General features: G+C 45.0%; 1 protein-coding gene and 1 long non-coding RNA gene across 2 annotated transcripts in view; one reads left to right on the top strand and one right to left on the bottom strand.

The window, feature by feature from the left end:
• LOC137439140 (uncharacterized) overlaps nucleotides 1-7,541 on the top strand; it is a gene marked incomplete in the record, with an annotated part of 59,175 nt that extends 51,634 nt beyond the window's left edge. Inside the window, 3 exon segments of the mRNA XM_078767806.1 lie at nucleotides 607-702; nucleotides 2,204-2,272; nucleotides 6,294-7,541. Of these exon segments, the coding sequence (XP_078623932.1) occupies nucleotides 607-702; nucleotides 2,204-2,272; nucleotides 6,294-6,842 (714 nt within the window).
• LOC144888724 (uncharacterized) overlaps nucleotides 1-26,326 on the bottom strand; it is a 338,047-nt gene that overhangs the window by 93,673 nt on the left and 218,048 nt on the right. The gene's annotated exons all lie outside the window — the stretch shown is intronic.

Here is a 26,326-nt window from a genome sequence, read left to right on the forward strand (position 1 = left end):
CGGCAAATAACATTTATTGGTCCTCAGAATTTAAACACATTATGAAACACATTTGAAACAAGATGCCGGTGATAACTCACCGTCTCTTAACAAGAGAAACATCTCACTACAGGTGGGAGTCGAATCGGACTCCCACACAACCAAGTTCGTAGATACGCCATGCTGATTTGGTGCCATGCCAAAATGGTTTGGACAGATTGAAAGAACTGAAGAGGAAAGACGAGTGAAAATAATATACCAAAGCAGGAGGAGCAATAGAAGGCCAGTTGATCGGCCAAATACCAGTTTGAAGCAAATAGTGGACTATGATCTAATATTCTAATGGAAACTGACATCGCTGGAAGAAGCACAACATCGAGCCCAATATATGAAATGGTAGAAAGCTTTGGTTTGGCTATTCTGCTGCAGGGGAAGACGATGGGAAGATACTTGGTGGAATGTGATGGGTTTTCTTTATTTTGGGAATGGTGTTTACTTTGTTTCTTTGTTTTCTTTTCTTTTTTGGTACAAGGAACTTTTTAATTGTATGAGCATGAATTTCCAAATGTCATGGTCAATTTGGGGGTTTCCTGGACAGTCTGACTTTACTATTGTTAATTGTTCTAGGATTTTCAAGACAAAAGGAAAAGAATGATTCGTTACGAGGTCTTTGAAGTGTATGATAAGCCAGACCTGGCTCATGAATTCCAAACGTTCAAGCAGGTAAGCTTGATGTTTGGCTCAGCCGATTTCAATTCATTTCATTGTCTTGCTTGTATCCATAGGCAAAAGACACTATATAAATACAAGAAATAATAATTATAAGTATTATCATTGGCGGGTTGCCTATATCGCTGGCACCTTGCCAACACCACTGATAATCATGGTCAGGAATTGTTGGGGTCGGTTTGGGAAGGAGTTCAGTAAAAAAACGAATCTTGTATAGCTTGTCATTGATTTTATTAGGTTATTTCTCAGAAATAACCTCATAGAGTGGGTCCCAGTGTCCGGCTGTCCGTACGAATGGATTCAGACGAAATTTGGTGGAGAGGTTGGGTATGTGACACGTTCGAAATGATTACACTTTGGTGAAAATCCGGATCTGGATGTGAACCTGAGAATTTTAAAAGTGATTTTTAACCATTGAGAGATAGGGCAAAACCAATATATAGCACGGTATCTCAAAACGTTGTGGACAAATTAGGACGAAACTCGGTGGATAGGTTGGGTGTGTGATGAGGAAGAATTGATTAAAATTTTGGTGAAGATTCAATTGATCGGATCCGAATCGGATCATTTTTTTTTTAATGGTTCTTCACCATTGAGTGATGGAGCTAAAACTGATATACAGTCGGACCCCGACATTCACAGGGCATACGGTCCTGGAAAATGCTGCGAATGTCAGAACCGCGGATGTGGGGGCATTGTTTCAATGGGAAAAGGGGGGATAGGTTGCCGTCATTCCTGATTCGTGGAAAATCCAGCATGGTGGGATATCCAGCTAAGCACTGTTCACAGTGCAAATGGTGAGATATCAGTGGCATACAAACCATAAACTGTTTTCAGCCTGGCAGAGGTATGCTCTCTACAGCGTGCCATTCCAGTTGAATTTGGATTAGCATGGGTTCACAGTATGTTGGTGTTGGCTTAGCGGTTAGGGTGCCGCCTTGGGATCCTAGGATCCTGAGTTCGAATCCCGGTCGATCGCTGAATTAACGCCAGGGGGGTTGACTCAGCCTGTCATCCTTCCGAGGTCGGCAAATTGAGTACCAGCTTGCTGGGATGAATGATCACAGTGTGTACCCGGATTCAGAATAGGTACGCCGTATCCCTGCGCATCGTAAGAGCGTGACCGAGGGTTGGCGTCAGGAAGGGCATCCGGCCATAAAAACATTGCCTCAAACAGGGAACCATGATTGTCATGGGGCCCGCAAGGCTAACCCCCGCTCTAGCGGGGAAAATGGCCTTAAAACGATCATTCATTCATTCATTCATATGGGTTCACAGTATGTCCCTGTGTTTTATGTTTTACCTATTCTGTCGACTCTTTTGTAAAAACTCCTATTTCTAACGATTCGTTGGAAGAAATCCAAAAAATCTTATAGGAAACCACTCGGTCAATTGCGCTGATGTAAATTATATGAATGAAACTTTGGTTTTGGAAGATAAATATTAGAGAGCTTCTGTTTGGTCCAATTCATCTTGTTTGAACCTTGTTTTACAGTGGATGATTCGAGATACGGAACCTCCTCTCACTGGACACAAGCTGAAGATCCAAGCTCAGAGTACTTGGGTAAGGCTGGCAAACCTCCACACAAGTGTGTTTTTAATGCAAAGTCGAGGTCAATGAGGAGCAAAACAATGTTGTCTAAGGAGAAAGATTGTTGTTCTAAGATTCAAAACAATGTTGTTCCGTTTCCAGAGAGTTCTAAGGAGGTTTTGACTGTCGCCAAGAGGACGGAAGGGGACAAATGGACAGTGATTGGACATTCAGACATTAATGTAAGAAATGGTGGGGGGTATGGCAGGAGGTTTGCAGGAATCAAAAAGACAATAATTTGAAACATGAGATGGAAATGAGCTCCAACCTTGAAGCAGTGCAGGGATGAAAATGATCGGATAGATGCAGGAAGGTGATTCCACAGTTAGAAAAAGAGGAAGTGACAAAGAAATGTATGCACATTGCACATAGGTAAGAAAGAAGGTTAGACTTTTTGTTCTCCTCATCGATGGTCTGCCACTGACCCTGTTGCCAACTCCAGATAACTGCTTGCTGCTGTTTCTATGCTGCATGTGTGAGAAGTGTTATGATTTATGGGAGCGAGACATGGGTAATGAACGTAGAGCAGCAACGAAGGCTGCAAAGGGTGGAAATGCGAATTGTTCGGTGGATGTGCGGAGTATCGTTGAGGGAGAGGAAGACAAATGATGAATTGCGAAAGATCATGGGAATAGAGCCTGTGATTGACGCTGTGAAGAGGAACAGGTTGAGATGGTTTGGTCATGTGTTGAGGAAGGATGAAAGTGACTGGTTGAGAAGAGTGATGGAAATGAATGTAGAAGGAAGTAGAGGACGGGGAAGACCGAGAAAGACTTGGCTAAAGATGGTGGAAGAAGAAATGCAGGCAAGGGGGTTAACAATGGGAGATGCAGCAGGGAAAATGGCCTTAAAATGCCTGTTGTTGTTGTTGTTGTAGTGTTGCCACAGCAGTTTCTTGGTATGGGTTGTATTGAGTGGTTGCCATTGCCTTCCTAGCAGTAGTTAAGACATGAATTTGTAATTTGTTCAGGGTGCCAGCGATAGCTCGCCTACTCTTCGTGAAGGACATCGTGGGATCTTTAACATCCACCAACTAATGCTGGCAGACGGTTCAGCCATTTTAACATTCACCGGAAGGACGGCACGCACATTGTTGAATCAACCCACTTGTGAAACAATCAGATGACAGTTTTTTTCTGGGTCGGTTTCAATCCCAGGCTCGACCGCTTAGAGATGAGTGTGCACAGCTCTAGCACATCCCGGTAACCCCATATCCATAAATAATATGTCGAAACAAACACATCGTCACCCACATGACCTTAATGAATTGGGGTTTGTGAACGAGAATGACAAAGACCATCAAAATCCCCTGACAATGTGAGATTACGTTTAAAAAAAAACAAAAAAAACGGGGAATTTTGTCAAAATTTGCATATTTATGTACACTTTTCAAACCCGAGAGACAATGCATTTAGTCCAACCCTGGTGTGACAATGACGCACTGGGAAATTAAACTATAGTATTTGCCATTATATATATTATTATAAGCATGAAAGTTTGTCTGTTTGTTTGTTCTGAAACAGCGTCGCCATTTCTCAACGGATCTTCACCAAATTTGGCACGGGGGTCCCTATGCACCACAGAATAACTGATGAACCAAAAAATTCCACTGCCCCCAACCCCCCTCCCCCCCCAACCCCCCCCCCCCCCCCCCCCGGGGACCAAATTTGACATTTCTGCACTGCCTCCAAATCAAAGCTATTTCATCCTAGGATACTCTCTCATGGGATGTTTCAGTAGGCGATTGTTCACAGCCATTTGCAATAATGTTTACAAATACTGGTATTGTCAGTACAAAAGGTAAGATATAGTTATATTGATTTTGGTGTATGTTTTTCAGTCAATACGCATATTGTTTTTCACTCAGTGGTGTCATATACTACAAAACACGAACGTATGTTTTTCAGTCCATACGGATATTGTTCTTCACTCAGTGGTGTCATATACTACAAAACACTAATGTATGTTTTTCAGTCCTTACGGATATTGTTCTTCACTCAGTGGTGTCATATACTACTCAACACTAACGTTTCAATACATTTGTGTTTTTCTCCTTTCTTACAGACGATCACTTCTCAGTAACCTTCTTAAATGGGATCTAAGAGGCAACGTTCTGCAAGTGCAGATGCACATGCAATACAAGTACAACAAAAGAGACAAAGAGAGTCCTCAACGGAGAGAGAAGCTCGACTTGCAGCCCAGCGAGCCAGACAGGCACAATTGAGATCAGCTCAAACTCCTGCTCAAACACAAGCGCGAATTGCTGCACAGCAGACCAGGCAGACAGCATTCAAGGCTGCAGAAACTCCGGCCCAGACAATTTCTAGAAAAGCGGCCGATTTAGCCAGACATAACCCCAGTGTTATGCATCTTGAGACCCATTTGGAAAATGGGGAAAGAGTTTACTTCACAGAAGAAACCGCGCTGGAGCCCAGCAGCCACCTCGGACCAAACTAACTGCATTCTTTGATTTGTGCAAACAGGATTCCTTTGCTATAAGTCTTCTCTACTGTGAAGTGCCCAGATATTACACCTGGCAAGAAGGGAAAAAGGCATTTCAGCCAAGAAAGCAAGGTGCAACAATCCCTGGACACCCTCACATCACATCCAGTCAAGTGTTAGGTCATGTCTACACTGTTCATCCCAGCAACTCTGAGTGCTTTTATCTCAGACTCCTCCTGCACAACATTCATGGTCCAACCTCATTCCAGGATCTCAAGACAATTGCTGGATATGTCTGTGCAACATACTGTGAAGCTTGCCTGAGAAGAGGTCTCTTGGAAATTGTGGAACAATCATCAACACATCTGAAGAAATGCTATTAAAGGTTTATCCTAGCCTCTCACAGAATTATAAAAACCATGAGTGGCTTTGTGAACGTGCCATCCTTGCTCCCAAAAATGACCTTGTGCAGGATATGAATGCTACCAGCATTCAACAGCTACCAGACCAATCCACATGGTACAAGTCAGTTGACATTGTAGTTGAGCTTGACGATGCTGTCAACTATCCAACAGAGTTTCTAAACTCTCTTCAGCTCACTGGCGTTCCACCTCACAATCTGCAACTGAAAGTGGGAGCCCCCATTATGTTGCTACGAAATTTGGATGCACCAAAACTCTGTAACGGTACAAGACTCGCTGTCAAAACTCTTATGCCCCGTGTGATCGAAGCCACCATTATGACTGGTTGTGCCAAGGGAGAGGATGTTTTTATTCCATGGATTCCCATCATCCCAACAGATATGCCATTTCAGTTCAAGCGCCTTCAGTTTCCAGTGAGACTATCATTTGCTATGACCATCAACAAGTCTCAGGGACAGTCTCTCAAGGTTGCTGGAGTTGAACTGACAAGTCCATGTTTCTCTCATGGTCAAGTCTACGTTGCATGCTCACGTGTTGGGGCAAGCACACATCTTTTCATCAGAGCACCAAACGGCAGAACAAGAAATCTTGTCTACCCCAGAGCTCTTGCTGACTAAAACACATGTCTGTTAATATTTTACCGAGGCAGCGCTGGTGGCCCAGTGGATCATGTGCTTACTTGCCACGCAGACGATCCGCGTTCCAATCCCAGCAGCGGCAAAAATTTGTGAAGCCACCAAATGTGGCCCGTTCTGAGATATAGTCCTTAAATGGATTGAACTTGGACCTAAATCACCAACTCACTCACTCTTTTTTAACTTATATGACTTAACTTATAGCAAGTTCTTATGTTATGTACAAATAATTACATACAACATGAACTACATAACAACTTGCCATAAGTCAAGTCATTTACTTTCTACATATTTGGAACCCGGGCAACGCCGGGTACCTTTGCTAGTTATACATACAATTGTGATCATATTCTGTTTGGACAAGAAAGTGTTAATTGTTGAGTAGCTATTAAATCGCTTTTTACAAACATTTGATCCATTTTTTAAATTTAACTTTAACAAAATGTATTATTATCTGTTGTTACGGTAATGCCAAAAACAATTGTTGCTTTGCAGAACAATGGTGATGAGGAAGGCAAAGGGAGTGATGGAAAGCACTTGGATGACGAAGAAGGGTCCGTGACTGAGACAGGAACACAAGGACCAGATGAGAGCAATGACCCTACTGGTGAAGCCAAAGAAGAAGAGCAAGAAGGACATGACCGCACATCGCATACCGCAGTTTCATTGGGTGATTCCGTGCATGAGAGTGACTGCGTAACATTGGAAAGATTTGAGTCTAGCAACGAGGCATCTGCAAATGCTGAACAGGATGGTGGTCGAGCCTCGGTGGACAACGTTGGGTCCATAGGTGATTCCGTGCATGAGAGTGACTGCGTAACATTGGAAAGATTTGAGTCTAGCAACGAGGCATCTGCAAATGCTGAACAGGATGGTGGTCGAGCCTCGGTGGACCACGTTGGGTCCATAGCACGTGACGCAACAGGACATGCCAATGCTGGGATGCACGAGTTTCACTCGGGATACAAATGTCCAGATGAGTGTGGTACCTCTGAAGATGAGCTGGCAGAGGTTGCCAAAAGGGCTCCAGACGAAGGATGTTGAAAGCTTTGTGGTTAATTCATCAAATTAAAGGAAACCTATATGATGATCTCGAAGGTTCAAGCTTGTAAGATTCGCTGAGAGTTTAGGGTTAGCAGCCGCTTTGTTAGAAATTTTGATTTTTACTCATTTTGGGCACACTCAAATTTCATTTACTTTGTCACTAATATGAAGCTTTTTTTTGTACATGCGTTGGTGCCTGAATGAAACATGACTGACAGTTTTCAACCCTGACATCTGGGAAGCTATATGAGCCACATCTTAGCAAGTTCCAAGATGGATGGACTTGTATTACAAGAGCTCCAATAAGTCCTGCTCGTCATGAAGTGAATTTACTTGTAATGAAAGAGTTTGTTAAAGATGACATTTTGTACTTTCCATTTCTTTTTTGGTGCCAGGTTAACATTGGGGGTGTTCCAATTCGGTGTGAACAGTGAAGTTCTTAGGTGGGGGGGGGGGGGGGGGGGGGTGGATTAAGTTTCAGATGACTGTTTAGTTTGTAATATCCTGTGTCCTTGTTTTGCTTCTTGCTGGGAACTCATCGTGACCCAGGCTTTGTGACATGGCTCGTCCGATGTGGAACTGAAAATTTAATTATCATGTAAACTATCTGTAAGACAAAGCTTTATTGTGAATGTCTATTTCTTGTTACCACATTCAGCAGAATGGAGTGAAGTAGAACATTAAATACAACAAGTTCTTCTTCTTTTTTGGTGTCTGTTTCTTCAACTGTGCCTGTTAGCATTTAACTTTTCCTCCTTCTCTCATTGGTTTCAATGCATCCAGACGCAGACCGTTTCTGCATGTTATTTCAATATTTACCCAACACTGCTCATTTAAGGAAACATCTGTGATTATCCTGGACAGCATTTCTTGTCGTATTCCCATTTCCTTGTTGACCTGATTCATATTTATCTTGGTGTCATTAAAACTTAAATGTAATGAAGTCATTTTCATCATTTCATACTTCTTGTTCATCAAGCTTGCTGAATACAGTACTTTATCAACTGGAGGGTTCATAGAACACCTTACCCCTCGCAGTCTTGATGAAAAGGACATGAGAAGGATTTTTTCAACTTTTGCTTTGCGTTTCCGAGCACGATCTAGAATGGCTTTGTTCCTGAACTTTGAATAAGCGGCGCGATGGCAACCATACGAAGGCGATGGGCCAAACGGAACAGTCCAGAGCTGAACCTTTTGCCAACTCTTCATGGAGAAATTGACGATCTTGGGAGGATCTTTGAGAAAAGGATGCACAAAACAAAACGTCTTTTGGATGAAATTATCTCTGTCTTTGCATCACTAGATGCCAGTGTCTTTACGCTGTTAGATGACACCATCCTTACATCGCTAGATGCCACCATCTTTACTACTGTGTTCAAAAAGTATCCGACCTTTATTTTTCGTGCGTAAAAAACAAGAAGCTAGGGAGGCGTTGATTGGTGCACGTATGTAGGCGATCCTAATGCGCACGCGTGAATTTTTTCCCACCTGCAGAAGCTGTCATTCGACGGCAGACCGCCGATGAGTGAGGACATGTAAGTGAGCGCCGTCGGATTTTCGTTTTTGACAAGATGACGGAAAAACTTGAACAACGCTACTGCATCAAATTTTGTGTAAAGCTTGGCGATTCCCAAGTGGAAACGATCCGCAAGATTCAACACCGTTCATTCCATTATGAAGGAGGATTTGGGCTTCAGGAGAATCTCAGTGAAGTTCGTACCAAAGTTGCTAACGATTGAGCAGAAGCAACTTCGTTTGGAGATCGCACAGGACATGCTGGAGACTGTGAACAGCGATCCCAGCTTCCTCAACACAGTGATCACTGGCGATGAGTCCTGGGTTTATGTGTACGACCCAGAAACCAAGTTGCAGTTTTGATGCAAGTTTGATGAAACACAAAATTTGATGCAGTAGCGTTGTTCAAGTTTTTCCGTCATTTTGTCAAAAACGAAAATCCGACGGCGCTCACTTACATGTCCTCACTCATCGGCGGTCTGCCGTCGAATGGCAGCTTCTGCAGGTGGGAAAAAATTCACGCGTGCGCATTAGGATCGCCTACATACGTGCACCGATCAACGCCTCCCTAGCTTCTTGTTTTTTACGCACGAAAAATAAAGGTCGGATACTTTTTGAACACACTACGTCCATTGCTCGGTGCCACCATCTTTGCGTCGCTCAGTGCCATCGTGTTTGCGTCGCTAGGTGCCACCGTCTTTGCATTGCTAGGTGCCACCGTCTTTGCATTGCTAGGTGCCACCGTCTTTGCATCGCGAGGTGCCACCATATTTGCATCGCCAGGTGCCACCGTGTTTGCATCGCGAGGTGCCACCATATTTGCATCGAGAGGTGCCACCATGTTTGCATCGCTAGGTGCCACCGTGTTTGCATCGCTAGGTGCCACCGTGTTTGCATCGTGAGGTGCCACCATGCTTGCATCGCTAGGTGCCACCGTCTTTGCATTGCTAGGTGCCACCGTCTTTGCATCGCGAGGTGCCACCGTCTTTGCATCGCTAGGTGCCACCGTCTTTGCATCGCTAGGTGCCACCGTCTTTGCATCGCTAGGTGCCACCGTGTTTGCATCGCCAGGTGCCACCGTGTTTGCATCGCCAGGTGCCACCGTGTTTGCATCGCCAGGTGCCACCGTCTTTGCATCGCCAGGTGCCACCGTCTTTGCATCGCTAGGTGCCACCGTCTTTGCATCGCTAAGTAACACCGTGTTTGCATCACTCGGTGCCACCAATTTGTCTGTATTTTGCTGTTCCTCCGCCCTCAGATCACGTGGCAAATTTGATTAGTCGAGACAGCTTAAAACTTTGCCCAAGTACTGCTACTTTGTAGATTTTTGGAAGTACAAACAAGGTGATTTGTGTTCTACATTGTTCAAATATATATTTAAATTGAAATAAAAAATAAAAGTTTTAAAGTTGTTCTTGTTGTTGGTCTCCTCTTCCTCCCTTTATAAAGGGTGAGGTCTGATGGCACCAAGCTCCTGCCCTGCCTTGACCCCAATACTCCTCCACTCCCCTCTGCCCTGAGCCAACTCTCTCCACCCTCCAACCCCCCCACCTTACAGATACAGATAGTTTTATGGCCATATTGTCACATCCATAGCCGATGAAAACCAGCCTTGGACAGATAGCCGAACAGTTAACTCTGAAGCGTAGTTCAAAACTTGGCGGTATATTTTTGGTGCGTGCAGGAGAAGAAAACCAGGGCCTTCCCTCTACGACGGCACACGTGGTTAATCCGAACCCCACAACAAAGAAACGCGACACAAGGATAAAATGCACTATAAATGAATTTAATGAAAATAAATGCGGTACGATAAAAATGAAAGGTGAGGTAAAACCTATAATTCGTACGGTGAGGATCCTCCCCTCAGACACAATTACACAACAGGGGAATGATAAAAGAAAAGAAATGATGTTCTTTTTTCATATCGGCCGGCACTCAGCTTGCTTCTCAAAATGGGTCTGGGAGCTTGATTGCCGCGGCAATCCGTGCAGCCAACCGCGCGGGAAACGCTCCAACAAATGGCGCCAAAAACACCCCGGCATGAGCAAGCAGCCAGCCGACCCCTCCTCGCCTCGACCACCAAGCGAGACGCGGCTCTCCCTTACCCCGAAAAGTACCGCAGTCAAACGACTCCCCCTCCTTCAACTTGGCAAAGGTCTGACCAAGCCCCGAATGTTCTCTTTTCCGCACACAAGAAGAGCGACCTTCTGCCACGAAGCCAGCACCAGAGAGAGCGAAAAATGCGACCGTTCGCCACGAAGCCCAGAACGAGAGAAAGAGAAAAATGTGACTGCTCGCCACAAAGCCGAGAACGAGAGAAGGGAGGGGGGAAGGAGCATCCTCCTTTTTCCCTCGCTGACGTCACCCCCCGACCAATCCCCGTGCCTCATTACATCATCCCATATCCACGGCCAATCATCCCCTTCAGGGTGGAGCCTCGCGGCCTGCTTGATGCCCCATGATGAAGCTCGCAGTGTTGCCTACCAGTAAGTCCTTGGAGGTGGAGTTTAGCAGTCCTTTGGGAATGTTCGGCTGGGCAGGGTGCACTTGTGGCGGTTGTTGTAGTGGTGGGCCTTTTTGATGAAATACAACCGTAGGGAAAATCACAGGGGCAATTACATACTAGGAATTATTAATCATATGCCCGAGAACTAATTAACACAAAAGCCACGCCCCTTAGGGCGACATTCAAACACTCTTACCCTGCCAGGTTCCCTACTTATCTACATGGAGATTATTCTCACAAATCACAGATTCACACAAAAAATGGAGAAAAACACAGGGAGGCAAGCACATTCAGGTGAATTTAACCTTACAGACCCTACCTAGATAACACAACTCCACTCCTCCATGTGGAGACACCTAAACACTTAACCGGACATTCGACCCTACTTAAATACATTGAGATTGATTCTTCTTCTTCGCGTCACACGGTCCATGCTATACTATACATTCCTATCTCCACTATGGTATTTCATCCCTACCCTCACAAACATAACAATATGTAAAATCAATGAATATCACAGAACAACATTGGAATTCTTTGAATACGAGTGCTTTCAATTAAAAGTAAAATTTCACAAAAAAGAAAAGCAGACAAATTAAAAATCAAGATTCATAGTTTAAAAGTCGGACCACACTGGGATAAAAGGTATTCATGAAACGGTTGGTGGATGTTTTAATACTGTGATACCGACGTCCAGAACGTAGTAAGTAGTTCGAACATGTTAAACAGGATGACTAGAATCGTTAACAAAATTTGTGGCTTTTGCAAAACATGTGGACGTGTATATAACTTTTAGTGCAGGTAGGTCAACACCAATGATCTTCTGTGCAGCATGAACAACTCTTTCCAACAACTTGAGGTCGTGTGCAGTGATATTGCCGAAGCAAACAATAATTGATCCCGTTAAAACACTTTCAATAACACTGCGGTAAAAGTTCACTAAAACATCGTGATGTAAACCAATTTTTTTCAGCCGTCTTAAGAAGTACAGGCTCTGCTGGGCCTTTTTAGTGATACTTCCAGTCTTCAGAGTCCAGGACATATCAGATGAAATGTGAATGCCCAGGAATTTGAAAGAACTCAGTCTCAACATCTTGATCATACAGACTTCCCTCTTCACACAATCCTCCCATCTCAACCGCAGTCTACCTCTTTTCCTCTTACCTTGTTCCCTCCACCTATCCGCTCTCTTTGCCATTATCTCTTCCCCTATCAGCACCAAATGTCCAGCCCATATCAGCCGGTATTTCACCAATCTCCCCATCAAACTCATCTGCACATTAATCTCCTCCCCCAGTTCATCCATTCTCCTTCTATCCATCCTCTTCACTCCCATAATCCTCCTGACCCAGTTGTTCTCGCAAACCTGCAGCCTCTGTCAGTGCCACCGTCTCCAGACCGCAAAGGAGGGCCGGCGTTACGCACGACATCAAAACCTTTCCTTTCAATCTCCTTGAAATATCTGTCTGCCATTACACCTTCCACCCTCCTCCACACATTCGCATCGACCTGAATCCTCCTCCTCCTCCTCCTCTGACATACCATCCCTGGTCACTGTTCCACCCAGATACTCAAACCTATTTCCTTGTTGATCAAACCTGATCTCCTTCACCTCGAGTATAATTGTACACCGCTCCTTTCCTATTCCATCTCCAGGTGCTGCATGACGTCATTTCCGGGCACAGAAGGGGGACCGGCGATGACGCGTGCTGAAAGGGAGTACTCAGTTTTCACTCCAGTTGTTTTTTTTCTTTCTTTCTTTCTTCCTTGTTTGTTTTGTTTTCTTGTTTGTTTGTCAGGGCGATATCTCAGCCATCCTTTGAGCTCGGAAGCTTAAATTTTGGCACAATGGTGAACACATGCTTTGGCAAAAAACTATTTTTTTGTTTTTTGATTAATCAATGTATTGATTAATTACAAAATTATTATCGATTTATTAAGGACTTTCCTTTCTCATCTGGGCAATATCTCAGGCACCTTTTGAGCTCGGAAGCTGATATTTGGATATGACAATGACAGTGATTTGGCTGTAAAGGAAGTTTTTGATTTATTGATTCATCAATAAATTTTTGTGGTGAGGCAGTTACCCTGAAACAACTTGCCTTCACCTCATGGAAGGCAAATCTAACTGAATGCAATTTAATTTTCTTTCACAAAGCTCGAAACAAGTCGCATGTGTTGGTGTCGTGTCGTGTTAGGGTTAGGGTTAGGCCTTGCTCCCCCAGCTCTATCTGTGTTCTGTCCCCCAAATATTCCTACAGGTCACACAAGATCTGCCAGCAACCCTCTTCTGGTGAAACTGCCAAAATCAAGACTCTGCTCACCTTCACTCTTTCATTCCTCTTTTCTCCCGCCTCTGGAACAAACTCCCTCACTCTCTTCAATCCCACTCCTCCCTCCAGGTCTTTAAAACAGCTGTTCACCACCATCTGTTATCTTCCCCCATCCAAAACACTGATCTTTTCCACCCCCGTTAAAACACCCCAAATCTGCCTCTTTCAATCCCCAACTTATTTTCTAAAATTCCTAGTAGTGTTCATTTGCTTTATACCGTGTACCCCTCCCTCTTCCCCCAGCCCTCCCCCATCCACAGATCGACCTACGTCCATGTTTTCTACTGTTGTGCTTGTGTGCTTCCCTCTCTCTCCCCTCTTGTCTCCTGCTCCCTTCATTGTATGTTTTATGTGTCTGTGCATGTTTTCATGTTCAATGTGTTAGCTCTTACACGAGCCTCGATTCTGTATACAAAAAAAAATCGATTATTTATTAAATTATTGGATTAATTACTTATTTAATTTTTTTAAGTTACAGATTCGGATGAAATGGTCATTGTTTACCTATTGTTACGTTTATGGGGTGGGGTAGATAAAAGAATACTGTCGGAGAGGTAGGACTGAATAGGAAATAGCATGGACCGCGTAACATGTTGGAGCATTTTGATGTACATAAGTAGGGAAAATGTAGCTTCAGATTGTTTAAATGTGTATCATGCAGAGGATGATGCCATGTTAATTAGTAGTAGGGGATTAAGGTTAGTTTTCCCCTGTGCGTCACACCCTCTGTAATTTTCCCGAACGTTTTTGCTGACACAGCCGGCCATGTAAAACAATTTTTTTTTAACACTTTCATTGCATCCGCCATGTGTGAAAACCTATGTGTAGGTACCAAAATCATCCTTCTATCTTGATTCTATCAAAAGTTATTGCTGATTTTCTATTTGAACCAAGGTCTGTGGTGGCCATCTTGGATTTATGCAAACTAGTGCGTGCCCGTACGTGCGGGGAGGTAAGTACGTGGACATACGTACGTTGACGTACGTACCAAAAATAAGGCCTCACTGTCCGGAAGTTCGCATATCGCAGTTACGATTAATCGCAAATTAGTTTTAATGGCCAATTCTTCAATTAGCGCCAACATATTTTGCCATTTTGTAATTTCATCACAAGGAAAAGCACAAAGAGAAGGGAACAACAAACACACGCGGTTCCTTCGCTGTAGCTTGACCGTACGTGCAAAAAAAAAATTAAAACTTTCATCATTCCTTCGGTCTTCGCTCTCGTCCTTTGCCGTTCCTTCGCTCTCGTCCTTCGCTGTTCCTTCATTCACGTGCGTGGCCGTACGTGCAAACAAAAAACGTATGTTATTTTTTTTTTTTTTGTATACAAAACAAATTTTGTATACAAAACAAAACAAAACAAACAAAACAAACAAATTTTGTATACAAATACAAACAAAAAACGTATGTGTTTGCTAAATAAATGGCCATAACTTGGTAACCACTTGTCCGATTAATATCAAACCGTGCAAAGGCACATCCTCAGGTCCCCAGCAATATACCTGGCAAGTTTCACTTGGATCGGACCAGTGGTTGTCGAGAAACAGCGGTCACAGACATACACACAGACAGACACAGACACACAGAGATTGCTTGCATTATAGAGAGATAACGAAAATTCCCCAAAGTTGCTGCAGCGGCAAGAGGTGGTTCTGTGATATACACCCCTTAACCATTACTAATCCACCAAAAAACCTTATAGTACTGACAATTTCTGGGTTTCATGTCCTGGCAACTGGACTATTGTATTCGGTTGGATAAGCACCTCACATCTCTTCCATCCTGCGCGCGGAAAAATAACCACCATCATCGGGAGGTCGCCTCGGCAGTTAAAGCTGGTTCGGCTATCCGTCCCCAGGTGATCTTAATCGCCAGGGACGCGATAGTATTCTCGTAGCCAATTGATTAATAATTTAATTATTTTACGATTATTGTTTATTTATTTTCATTATTAATCACTTATTTATTTTCTTTCTGATCCAGGCAATATCTCAGGCACCTTTTGAGCTATTAAGCTGACATTCGGACATGACAGTGACCAAGTGATGTGGCTATCAAGGATATTTTTGATTTATTGATCAATCGATTTATTGATTAATCAATAAATTATTTAATTTTTGATTAATTAATTTAACTAATTTTCAAAAAGTTACAGCTTCGGATGAAACACTGGTGGCTGAGGTATGCTCATAGCCAATTGATTAAGAAATTATTTTATGATTATTGTTTATTGATTTTAATTAGGCAATTAATCGATCAATTATTGTACACCTCTCCCTCCCAATACCGTGGGAGAGCACGGCGGTATCACCTGGCGCCATAGGTGCCCCTGCGATACCGCGCCGGAGCATATTTATTTATTTGGCATGGGGTGGTGTACTTTGAATGTATCTGGACTTGTTTTCTTTTCTTTTCTCTGCTGCCCAAACCCACATCACCTGTCTTCTCCATACTCATTTTCATCCCCTGCTTCTCAAATGCCTCCTTCCACTCTCCCAGTACTTCCTGCATCTTTCTGATCCAGGCAATATCTCATTTTTCTGATCCAGGCAAAAAATAAGGATTTTTTGCAATGGCAAAAAATAAGCAAAAATAAGAAAATAAGGACGGATCTTCATCTCGCACACTCTTCACCACAACAGCCAGATGGTCCGCACACAATATCCTCGCCAGAATACCTTTCATGTTTTTCTTTCTGCTTTCCAGCTCAATCACCATGATAAACTTTGTGACCGAACCCCGAAATTGCATGCACTCCAACAACACATTTCAAAACTGTCAGTCTTCTACAGCAACAACACATTTCAAAACTGTCAGTCTTCGACAGCAACAACACATTTCAAAACTGACATCATCCATCCCAACTTCCACTCATCCATCCCAACTTCCACTCATCCATCCTTCCTTCCACTCATCTATTCTTCCTTCCACTCATCCATCCTTCCTTCCACTCATCCATCCTTCCTTCCACTCATCCATCCCTCCTTCCACTCATCCATCCCTCCTTCCACCCCTCCTTCCACTCATCCATCCTTCCTTCCTTCCACTTATCCATCCCAACTTCCACGCATCCATCCTTACTTCCACTCATCCATCCTTCCTTCCACTCATCCATCCTTCCTTCCACTCATCCATCCCTCCTTCCACTCATCCATCCCTCCTTCCACTCATCCATCCCTCCTTCCACCCCTCCATCCTTCCTTCCTTCCACTTATCCATCCCAACTTCCACGCATCCATCCTTACTTCCACTCATCCATCCTTCCTTCCACTCATCTATTCTTCCTTCCACTCATCCATCCTTCCTTCCACTCATCCATCCCTCCTTCCACCCCTCCATCCTTCCTTCCTTCCACTTATCCATCCCAACTTCCACGCATCCATCCTTACTTACACTCATCCATCCTTCCACTCATCCATTCTTCCTTCCACTCATCCATCCTTCCTTCCACTCATCCATCCTTCCTTCCACTCATCCATCCCTCCTTCCACCCATCCATCCATCCTTCCTTCCACTTATCCATCCTTCCTTCCACTCATCCATCCTTCCTTCCACTCATCCATCCTTCCTTCCACTCATCCATCCCTCCTTCCACCCCTCCTTCCACTCATCCATCCTTCCTTCCTTCCACTTATCCATCCCAACTTCCACGCATCCATCCTTCCTTCCACTCATCCATCCTTCCTTCCGCTCATCCATCCTTCCTTCCACTCATCCATCCTTCCTTCCACTAATCCATCCTTCCTTCCACCCCTCCATCCCTCCTTCCCCTCATCCATCCTTCCTTCCTTCCACTTATCCATCCCTCCTTCCACTCATCCATCCTTCCTTCCACTCATCCATCCTTCCTTCCACTCATCCATCCTTCCTTCCACTCATCCATCCTTCCTTCCACTCATCCATCCCTCCTTCCACCCCTCCTTCCACTCATCCATCCTTCCTTCCTTCCACTTATCCATCCTTCCTTCCACTCATCCATCCTTCCTTCCACTCATCCATCCTTCCTTCCACCCTCCTTCCACTCATCCATCCTTCCTTCCTTCCACTTATCCATCCTTCCTTCCACTTATCCATCCTTCCTTCCACTCATCCATCCTTCCTTCCACTCATCCATCCTTCCGGCCACTCATCCATCCTTCCTTCCACTCATCCATCCTTCCTTCCACTCATCCATCGTTCCTTCCACTCATCCATCCTTCCTTCCACTCATCCATCCTTCCTTCCACTCATCCATCCTTCCTTCCACTCATCCATCCTTCCTTCCACTCATCCATCCCTCCTTCCACCCCTCCTTCCACTCATCCATCCTTCCTTCCACTCATCCATCGTTCCTTCCACTCATCCATCCTTCCTTCCACTCATCCATCCTTCCTTCCACTCATCCATCCCTCCTTCCACCCCTCCTTCCACCCCTCCTTCCACTCATCCATCCTTCCTTCCTTCCACTTATCCATCCCAACTTCCACGCATCCATCCTTCCTTCCACTCATCCATCCTTCCTTCCACCCCTCCATCCCTCCTTCCCCTCATCCATCCTTCCTTCCTTCCACTTATCCATCCCTCCTTCCACTCATCCATCCTTCCTTCCACTCATCCATCCTTCCTTCCACTCATCCATCCTTCCTTCCACCCCTCCATCCCTCCTTCCACTCATCCATCCTTCCTTCCTTCCACTTATCCATCCCAACTTCCACGCATACATCCTTCCTTCCTTCCACGCATCCATCCTTCCTTCCACTCATCCATCCATCCTTCCACTCATCCATCCTTCCTTCCACTCATCCATCCTTCCTTCCATCCCTCCTTCCACTCATCCATCCATCCTTCCTTCCACTTATCCATCCCTCCTTCCACTCATCCATCCTTCCTTCCACTCATCCATCCTTCCTTCCACCCCTCCATCCCTCCTTCCACTCATCCATCCTTCCTTCCACTTATCCATCCATCCTTCCACTCATCCATCCCAACTTCCACTCATCCATCCCTCCTTCCACTCATCCATCCCTCCTTCCACTCATCCATCCTTCCTTCCACTCATCCATCCTTCCTTCCACTCATCCATCCCTCCTTCCACTCATCCATCCCTCCTTCCACTCATCCATCCCTCCTTCCACTCATCCATCCCTCCTTCCACTCATCCATCCCTCCTTCCACTCATCCATCCCTCCTTCCACTCATCCATCCCTCCTTCCACTCATCCATCCCAACTTCCACTCATTCATCCCAACTTCCACTCATTCATCCCAAATTCCACTCATTCGCAACTGACTAAACAATGCATGAAACTCAGCAACATAAAAACAAGAAAACGTCATGCGTAGCACGATACTTGCAAAATCCGCCCTCCCCCAAAAGTTTACCATTGATACAGCAAATTGTCCATTTCATGAAGTTTAAAATTTACAATCTTGATCAAAGCTCGGGTCAACAGGATGAAAAGTGACGATTTTTCAGATGAAAAATGATGATTTTGGAAGGTTGACCTTCAGTTGACCTTTGACCTTTTGACCTCAAAAATAGCTAGTTTCCCTATTTAGTGACTCAATGTGCAAATGCTGTTCAATTTTCAAGTCAATTCGATGAAAATAGAGGATTTTAGAAATTTGGCCTATGTTGACCATTTGGCCTATGTTGACTTCAAAAATTATTGGTGGTTGAATTCAATGACCAGATATGCAAATGGTCTTCAAATTTCAAGTCAATCGGATGAAAATTGAGGATTTTAGAAATTTAGCAAAGTTGGTGACCTTTGGCCTATGTTGACCTTTTGACCTATTGACCCCAAAAACAATAGGCTTCTGGCATTTGACCAACTCTACCACTTGGTGAAGTTTGGTGAAGATCGGTTGAAAATTGTGACCTGTAGGCCGGTGACAAACTAACAGAGTCACAAACACAACCGACCAATATACTTTAAAAATCTTTTCAGAAAAATCTTGAAACCCGTCCCTAATAGCAGTAAGTAGCATGCACGCTTGAACGCACGTGCGCGTGCACTTGACCTTGGGTAACAACATGGCGCCTATTGTTTAGTTGGCCAAACTCTCTATCTACAGCTTTGGCTCATGTGTCCTAAAAGCCTGCTCTGATGCTCTTGCACATCCTCTCTCTGCCCTTTCTCCCTATCAATTGCCCGAGGTCATTTTCCATCTGCTTTGAAATCCACTAACATCACTACACCACATAGAAAAATGGATCAAAAACTGATCAGCTCAACGACAGACTCATCGGCTTACTTCCAATCATCAGCAAGATCATGGATTCCCTCACCGCAGTTGACATTAAATCCTTCATGTTCTCTGACATCCTCATCACAGATCACCAATTTGGTTTGGCACCAGGTCACTTCACATTGGACATGCTGCTTCGATTTCCCAACAAAGGATGGAAGCCCTCAATGTCAGAGATGAGTTCAGAACCGTCTCTCTGGACATAACTCATGCTTTTGATGCAGTCTGCCATCCCACCTTGCTCTCCAAACGGTCCACCTTTGGCATCCAAGGCCAACTCCACACATGGCTGATTGACTCTCTCCACTCTCATGGCCGACGTGTGGCAATCAATGGAACCCTTTCATGTCCTCTCCTTGTGAAGGCTGGAGTGCCCAAAGGCAGTGTTCTGGGCCCAGTCTTATTCCTAATCTTCATCAATGATCTATCTGACTGTTTGGAAAATCCTCCATATCTATTTGATGATGACTCCACCCTCTGTCGTGACATCCCTCATTCTTCACACACGTGGGCTGCAGCCTATTCCCGATCTTCAAACTTTAAAAAAAACACCACCTAGGTGCACCTGGCCAAACATTTGGAATACTTATTTCAATCCTGACAAATCCCACACTCTTACTGTCCCTCTCCGAAAGGACCATTTGGCAAACCCTCCTAACTATTATCACAATCCTCTTGAGAAAGTTTTGTCATGTCATTCAAACTCCTGAGTCTCACTCTCAGCCATGATCTTTCTTGGGAAAACCACATTTCAAAGTTGGTCTCCAAAGCCAGGTGCCGACTGGGCATCCTACTTGGTACAAAGTCCTCACTTGATTCATCTGAACCCCTGTCCACCGATAAGGACTTCATCCACTGCTTGATGGTGCACTGCTCGCCCCATTTGGGCTTTATCCCTGCCTCACATCTTGCTCAGCTTGATTCCGTGGACCCCAACGCCTTCAAGATCATTGGAATCTCCTGCGCTGAAGCCGAGTCTGTGCCCCCAATGTGAGGGTTAGCAGTACCGATGTGAGCACCAGTGCTGGGTCCGAAAACGAGGACCAAGGCTTTTGGTGGGAGGGTCTGGGGCCCCGATGTGAGGATCAGGGACATAGGTTCCATTGTGAGGACCAGGGATGGAGCCATGACAACCAATACCTCAACAGATGTATCCTTGAAAGGCAATAGATTGGCGCTTCACACTTCTCTGTTGTATAATTGCTGTGAGAACTTGAGGGCCAAGCTCGGTATTATATAACAGGAGGAATCTATTAAGGCAGGGGTTCCCAACCTTTTTTGTGTTATGGCACCATTGGCTCCCAGAGCACATCCCCAGCACTCCCCTCCGTTTCGCGAGGGTCGAGCGGCGGAGCGCATGTGAGCAGGCTAGTGGAGCTTGGGGGCATGCCCCCCAGAAAAATGTTGATTTCTAGATGCTCTGTGGTGCATTCTGAGAGGTGTTTTTTTCCTTTAATTGGCGATTTTGTTTGTATGAGAATTGGTAAATTATTAGACAGAAAATGAGGAATTCCAAGTAGCCAACATGAACATTTAGTTCCATAGATTTTTTTCTGTTCCTTACTGGCTCCCAACTACATCGTTTTTGGAAGAGGCAAACAAAGCAACGTCGCTCGAATGATGCATGTTTGATGTGAGATTTTAATATTATCAGTAGCAACCCCATGGACAGCATAAAATAGAACTGTCACACAAGAAAACAGTATGAAAAGGTTCCAAGTCAAGAATATGTGAAAGCTAAAAACCTCTGTTGTGTCTGTATTTAACGCAGCGTGTCATAGTATCACAAAAAGAAACTCAATTCGACAACAACTCAGGTAATCAAAACTAGGGATGCGGTGCATGCGCCGTAAAAGTGAATTAAAAACTCAGTGGGATGGCTGAAATTGCATTTTAGCTACCAATTGGAGTATCCGTGGTTGAGTCAGGGCACAGTGGAGGTCATCTTCCACGTGGAGCCGATTACGCTGTTTCGATTTGATATTCAACAGCGTGGAAAACCCCGCTTCGCAGAGATAGGTAGACGAGAATGGCAGAAGCACCCGGATAGCTATCTGGCTGATATTAGGGTAGCGACCCATTCCCACCCAAAACTCTGTCAAGCTCTTCTCTTCGAATGTGTCTTTGGCAAATGAATAGTTTCAGAGATCCAGGAATTGATCTTGCATTGCCTCCGGCATGCTCTCCACGCAAAGGTTGACGGAAAAAAGGATTCCTCTTAATTTTTGCCTCATTGTCGTCTAAATCAGGAAAATACTTATGAAATTCTAGCTCCAGTGACTGCAGATGCTCAAGAATGTAATTTTTCAGTACGGGATCACGCTCTTTTCCCATGCTGTCTTGCAATTCAGACATTCTTTCGAACATAGCAATGTTTCCTGTGTTCACTTTCCTGCGCCAATTTTGGAGCTTGGCAACAAATCCTCAGATGATCGTGGAAAAGAATAATATTAGTCGATCTTCCTTGGAGCTTGAGGTTCAGCTGGTTCTGCTGCTCGAAAATGTCAGCAAGATAAGCAAGTCGTTCGTTCCACAATTCTTCGTCGTAATGCTGCAGGAGGTCATGTTTCCCATGAAGATTCAAGAAATGTTTGACTTCCGCACGAAGTTCAAAGACACGGTTCAGAACATTCCCTTTCGAAAGCCAGTGTACAGCAGTGTAGTACAGCAACGTTTCATGTTCCGCGTTCATGTCTTTGCACAGCTCCTTGAACATTCGGGTGTTGAGAGCCCCTGCCTTGATGTAGTTAACAATCTTGATTACGACTTCAAGAACTTTCTTCAATGAGAGAGGGAGAGTCTTACAAGCCAGGGCGTAGCGATGAATCATACAGTGGGTTCCTTTCGCTTGTGGTGCCAGCATCTTCACTTTTGCTTGGAATCCGGATTTGGAACCAAGCATGGCAGGAGCACCATCAGTACAGGCACCATTCTCCCACTGAATTCCTCCCGCATCGAAGAAAAACTTCATTTTTCCCCATGACATCGTTAGCTTTTGTCGTTGTTTCCAGGGCACTGCAGAACAAGAATTCTTCTTGATATCATCTCCCTTGACATAGCGAACGAATGCCAGTAGCTGGGAGCAGGAACTAACATCGGTCGATTCATCAAGTTGAAAAGAAAACAAGAAGAAAGGCGCCACCTTAATCTCATTGATGATCTGTTGTTTCACATCTTCCGACATGTATTAGGGTAGCGACCCATGTCACGGACACGACGCTGCACTGTGTTATTCGATAAAGACACCTGTTCAACTTTGTGAGCCTCTGCCTTGCCGAGAACCTGTTCGACAATGAGGAGGGTACAAGGCTTGATGAGTGTCTCCCCAATCGAGTGGGGTTTTTTCTTCTTTGCAATTTCAAGAGAAACTTCATAAGAAGCCTGGACAGTTGCTACATTTTGTTGTTGAAAAGCTCCTCCCTCATCCAACTTCTGTCGCTTTAAATTTCTTTCATGCCGCTTGAAAAATTCGGGATCCTGCTTTGCATGTTGTGCGTGGTTTGTCTCGAGGTGCAACTTCAACATGGATGGCCTCATGGATTCAGGACTCAAAACCTTGTGACACAGCACACATTGTGGTTTCTCTTGGCCAGACACGGTAATGGACGTGAATCCAAGCTTTATGTATTCATCAAGATACTTTCTTTTTTTACTCCCAGAAGCCATAACGTCAAATCTGCAATAGGAAAAAAACAAAACAATATCAAAGTCAAAACAATAATTAAAAAAAACAACAACAATATTTAATTTTTAGTATGGTTCAAATTACCCCATGGCCCTCCAATAAATACACCATGGCCCCCAGGTTGGGAACCACAGCATTAAGGTATTGACCATCACAACTACATCCCCAACCCATACATCGAAACCCACACCCCCAACCCCATATCAAAACCATAAACTCTCACACCAAAACCCCCAATCCCCACGTACAAACCCAACTTCAACACTCACATCAAAACCCTCAACCCCCACATCAAAAACCCATCCCATAAAGCAGCCCCACAATCCAAACCTGAACACGAACATCCAAACCCACGTGAAAAAGCAGCCCCACAATCCAAACCTGAACCCCAACATCCAAACCTGAACCCTACAATCCAAACCTGAACCCCAACATCCAAACCCATGTGAACCCTTCATTAAATTTCGTCATTTTTTTTCTCTCTTTTTTAAACTTCAATATGTTTTTCTTTTCTCCCAGTTCTGTCTGAAAAATGAAGTTTCAGTTCTTTTTAATTTGAAGAAGTAGAAAGGGAGAGGGAAAGAATTCCCGTTTATTCGCATCACTTTCTTGATATTGCTGAAAATGAATAAATAAATATATTACTGATTTAATATTAAATGATATAATATTTCATTTAATTAATTTCCAATCAACGAAACTTGCCTCGCATCAAACACCATCGAACAAAAAATCCAAGGGTCATCAAGGTAGAACTCGTGTACTGGGTCATCAAGGTGGAACTCGTGTGCTGGGTCATCATGGTGGAACTCGTGTGCCGGGTCATCATGGTGGAACTCGTGTGCCGGGTCATCAAGGTGGAACTCGTGTGCCGGGTCATCATGGTGGAACTCGTGTGCCGGGTCATCAAGGTGGAACTCGTGTGCCGGGTCATCAAGGTGGAACTCGTGTGCTGGGTCATCAAGGTGGAACTCGTGTGCTGGGTCATCATGGTGGAACTCGTGTGCCGGGTCATCATGGTGGAACTCGTGTGCTGGGTCATCAAGGTGGAACTCGTGTGCTGGGTCATCATGGTGGAACTCGTGTGCTGGGTCATCATGGTGGAACTCGTGTGCTGGGTCATCAAGGTGGAACTCGTGTGCCGGGTCATCAAGGTAGAACTCGTGTGCTGGGTCATCATGGTGGAACTCGTGTGCTGGGTCATCAAGGTAGAACTCGTGTGCTGGGTCATCATGGTGGAACTCGTGTGCTGGGTCATCAAGGTGGAACTCGTGTGCTGGGTCATCAAGGTAGAACTCGTGTGCTGGGTCATCAAGGTGGAACTCGTGTGCTGGGTCATCATGGTGGAACTCGTGTGCCGGGTCATCAAGGTGGAACTCGTGTGCCGGGTCATCAAGGTGGAACTCGTGTGCTGGGTCATCATGGTGGAACTCGTGTGCTGGGTCATCATGGTGGAACTCGTGTGCTGGGTCATCAAGGTGGAACTCGTGTGCTGGGTCATCATGGTGGAACTCGTGTGCCGGGTCATCAAGGTGGAACTCGTGTGCCGGGTCATCAAGGTGGAACTCGTGTGCTGGGTCATCATGGTGGAACTCGTGTGCTGGGTCATCAAGGTGGAACTCGTGTGCCGGGTCATCAAGGTAGAACTCGTGTGCTGGGTCATCAAGGTGGAACTCGTGTGCTGGGTCATCAAGGTGGAACTCGTGTGCTGGGTCATCAAGGTGGAACTCGTGTGCTGGGTCATCAAGGTAGAACTCGTGTGCTGGGTCATCATGGTGGAACTCGTGTGCCGGTCATCAAGGTGGAACTCGTGTGCCGGGAGCTCCTGAATGTGAATTCGGTTGCGTCAGAGTGTTTGACCATTTGGTGATGCGAGCAAATATGACCGTGGCTCTTCACACATGCCGAGAACCGTGGCCGGCTCCCAACAATGGGTGTTGTGGTTCTGAACGCGAACTCGCAGTCCAGGGTATAGGCACGACATTCCGTGTGTCCGTCTGTCCGAGCATGCCTATCGTGGTAGAGCTTCTGTAAGTAGCGGCGCCTCTCCAGCTCCTCATGGACGAGGTTGTCATCTTCGTGCACGTTGGCGATTCTGGTTGGTACCAGCGATTTGATTTTTCTGCCCATTAGCAGTTGAGCAGGACTTGCCAAGCTGTAGCTCACCGGGGTGGACCGCCAAGCCAGCAGTGCCAGATGAAAATCGTTTCCCGCACTTTTTGATTTGCGGAGGATAGATTTCACCGTCTCGACTTGGCGCTCAATGAATCCATTAGATTTTGGGTATGTTGGGGATGAAGTGACGTGGTCAAAATTCCATTTCCCAGCAAATGAACGAAATTCTGCACTGGAGAAATGAGGACCATCATCACTCATAAACGTATCAGGAATTCCGAACTCAGAAAAAATCTGTCCCAAGGTCGCAATAATCGTGCGACTGGGAGCAGACTCGGGCAGTTTGCGAACAATAGGAAATTTGGAATAATAATCTGCGATGACAAGCCACTGAGCTGCATCAAAATAGAACAGCTCACATCCGACTTTGCTCCATGGTCTGAGCAGAATGTCATGTTGCTGTAGTGGTTCAGGCAGGTGAGATTCCCGGTGTCGTTGGCAGGTAGGACAGCATTCCACTCGCCCATCAATGTCCTTGTTAACGTTATACCAGTACACAGTATCCTTCGCCAGCAGTTTAGTTTTCTCATGTCCAAAATGGCCTGAGTGGAGTTTCTGCAGAATGTCGTTTTTCATACTCTTAGGTATAACGACTCTCTCTCCTTTAAGAATTATGCCATTTTCAATTGACAGCTCATCCCGAAAACTCCAGTATGTCCTAAGAGCCTCTGGGAGGTCCTTCAGATGGTCTGGCCATCCACTGATAATGAAGTCTCGAAGTTGACTCAGGTCAGAATCACGAAGTGTTTCCTGTTGTAGCTTGAGACAACTTCTCAGAAGAGAAATGGACCAAGTCAACACGCAGGTCCAAGTCGATTGCCATTGTATTGAGTGGACTAGGAAGGCGGGATAGGCCATCGGCAAGCTGATTGTCTGCCCCAGGGCGGTACTCCATTGTAAAGTTATACCCTTGGAGTCTGACAAGCATTCGTTGCAATCTCAGTGGGGCAGCAATCAATGGCTTGTTAATGATCATCAACAACGGTTTATGATCGGTGAGCACAATGAAACTCTGACCATACAGGTAGGTATGGAAAC

The sequence above is a fragment of the Myxine glutinosa genome, chromosome 13, assembly GCF_964187855.1.
Source record: "Myxine glutinosa chromosome 13, kmMyxGlut1.1, whole genome shotgun sequence".
Classification (NCBI taxonomy): domain Eukaryota; kingdom Metazoa; phylum Chordata; class Myxini; order Myxiniformes; family Myxinidae; genus Myxine; species Myxine glutinosa.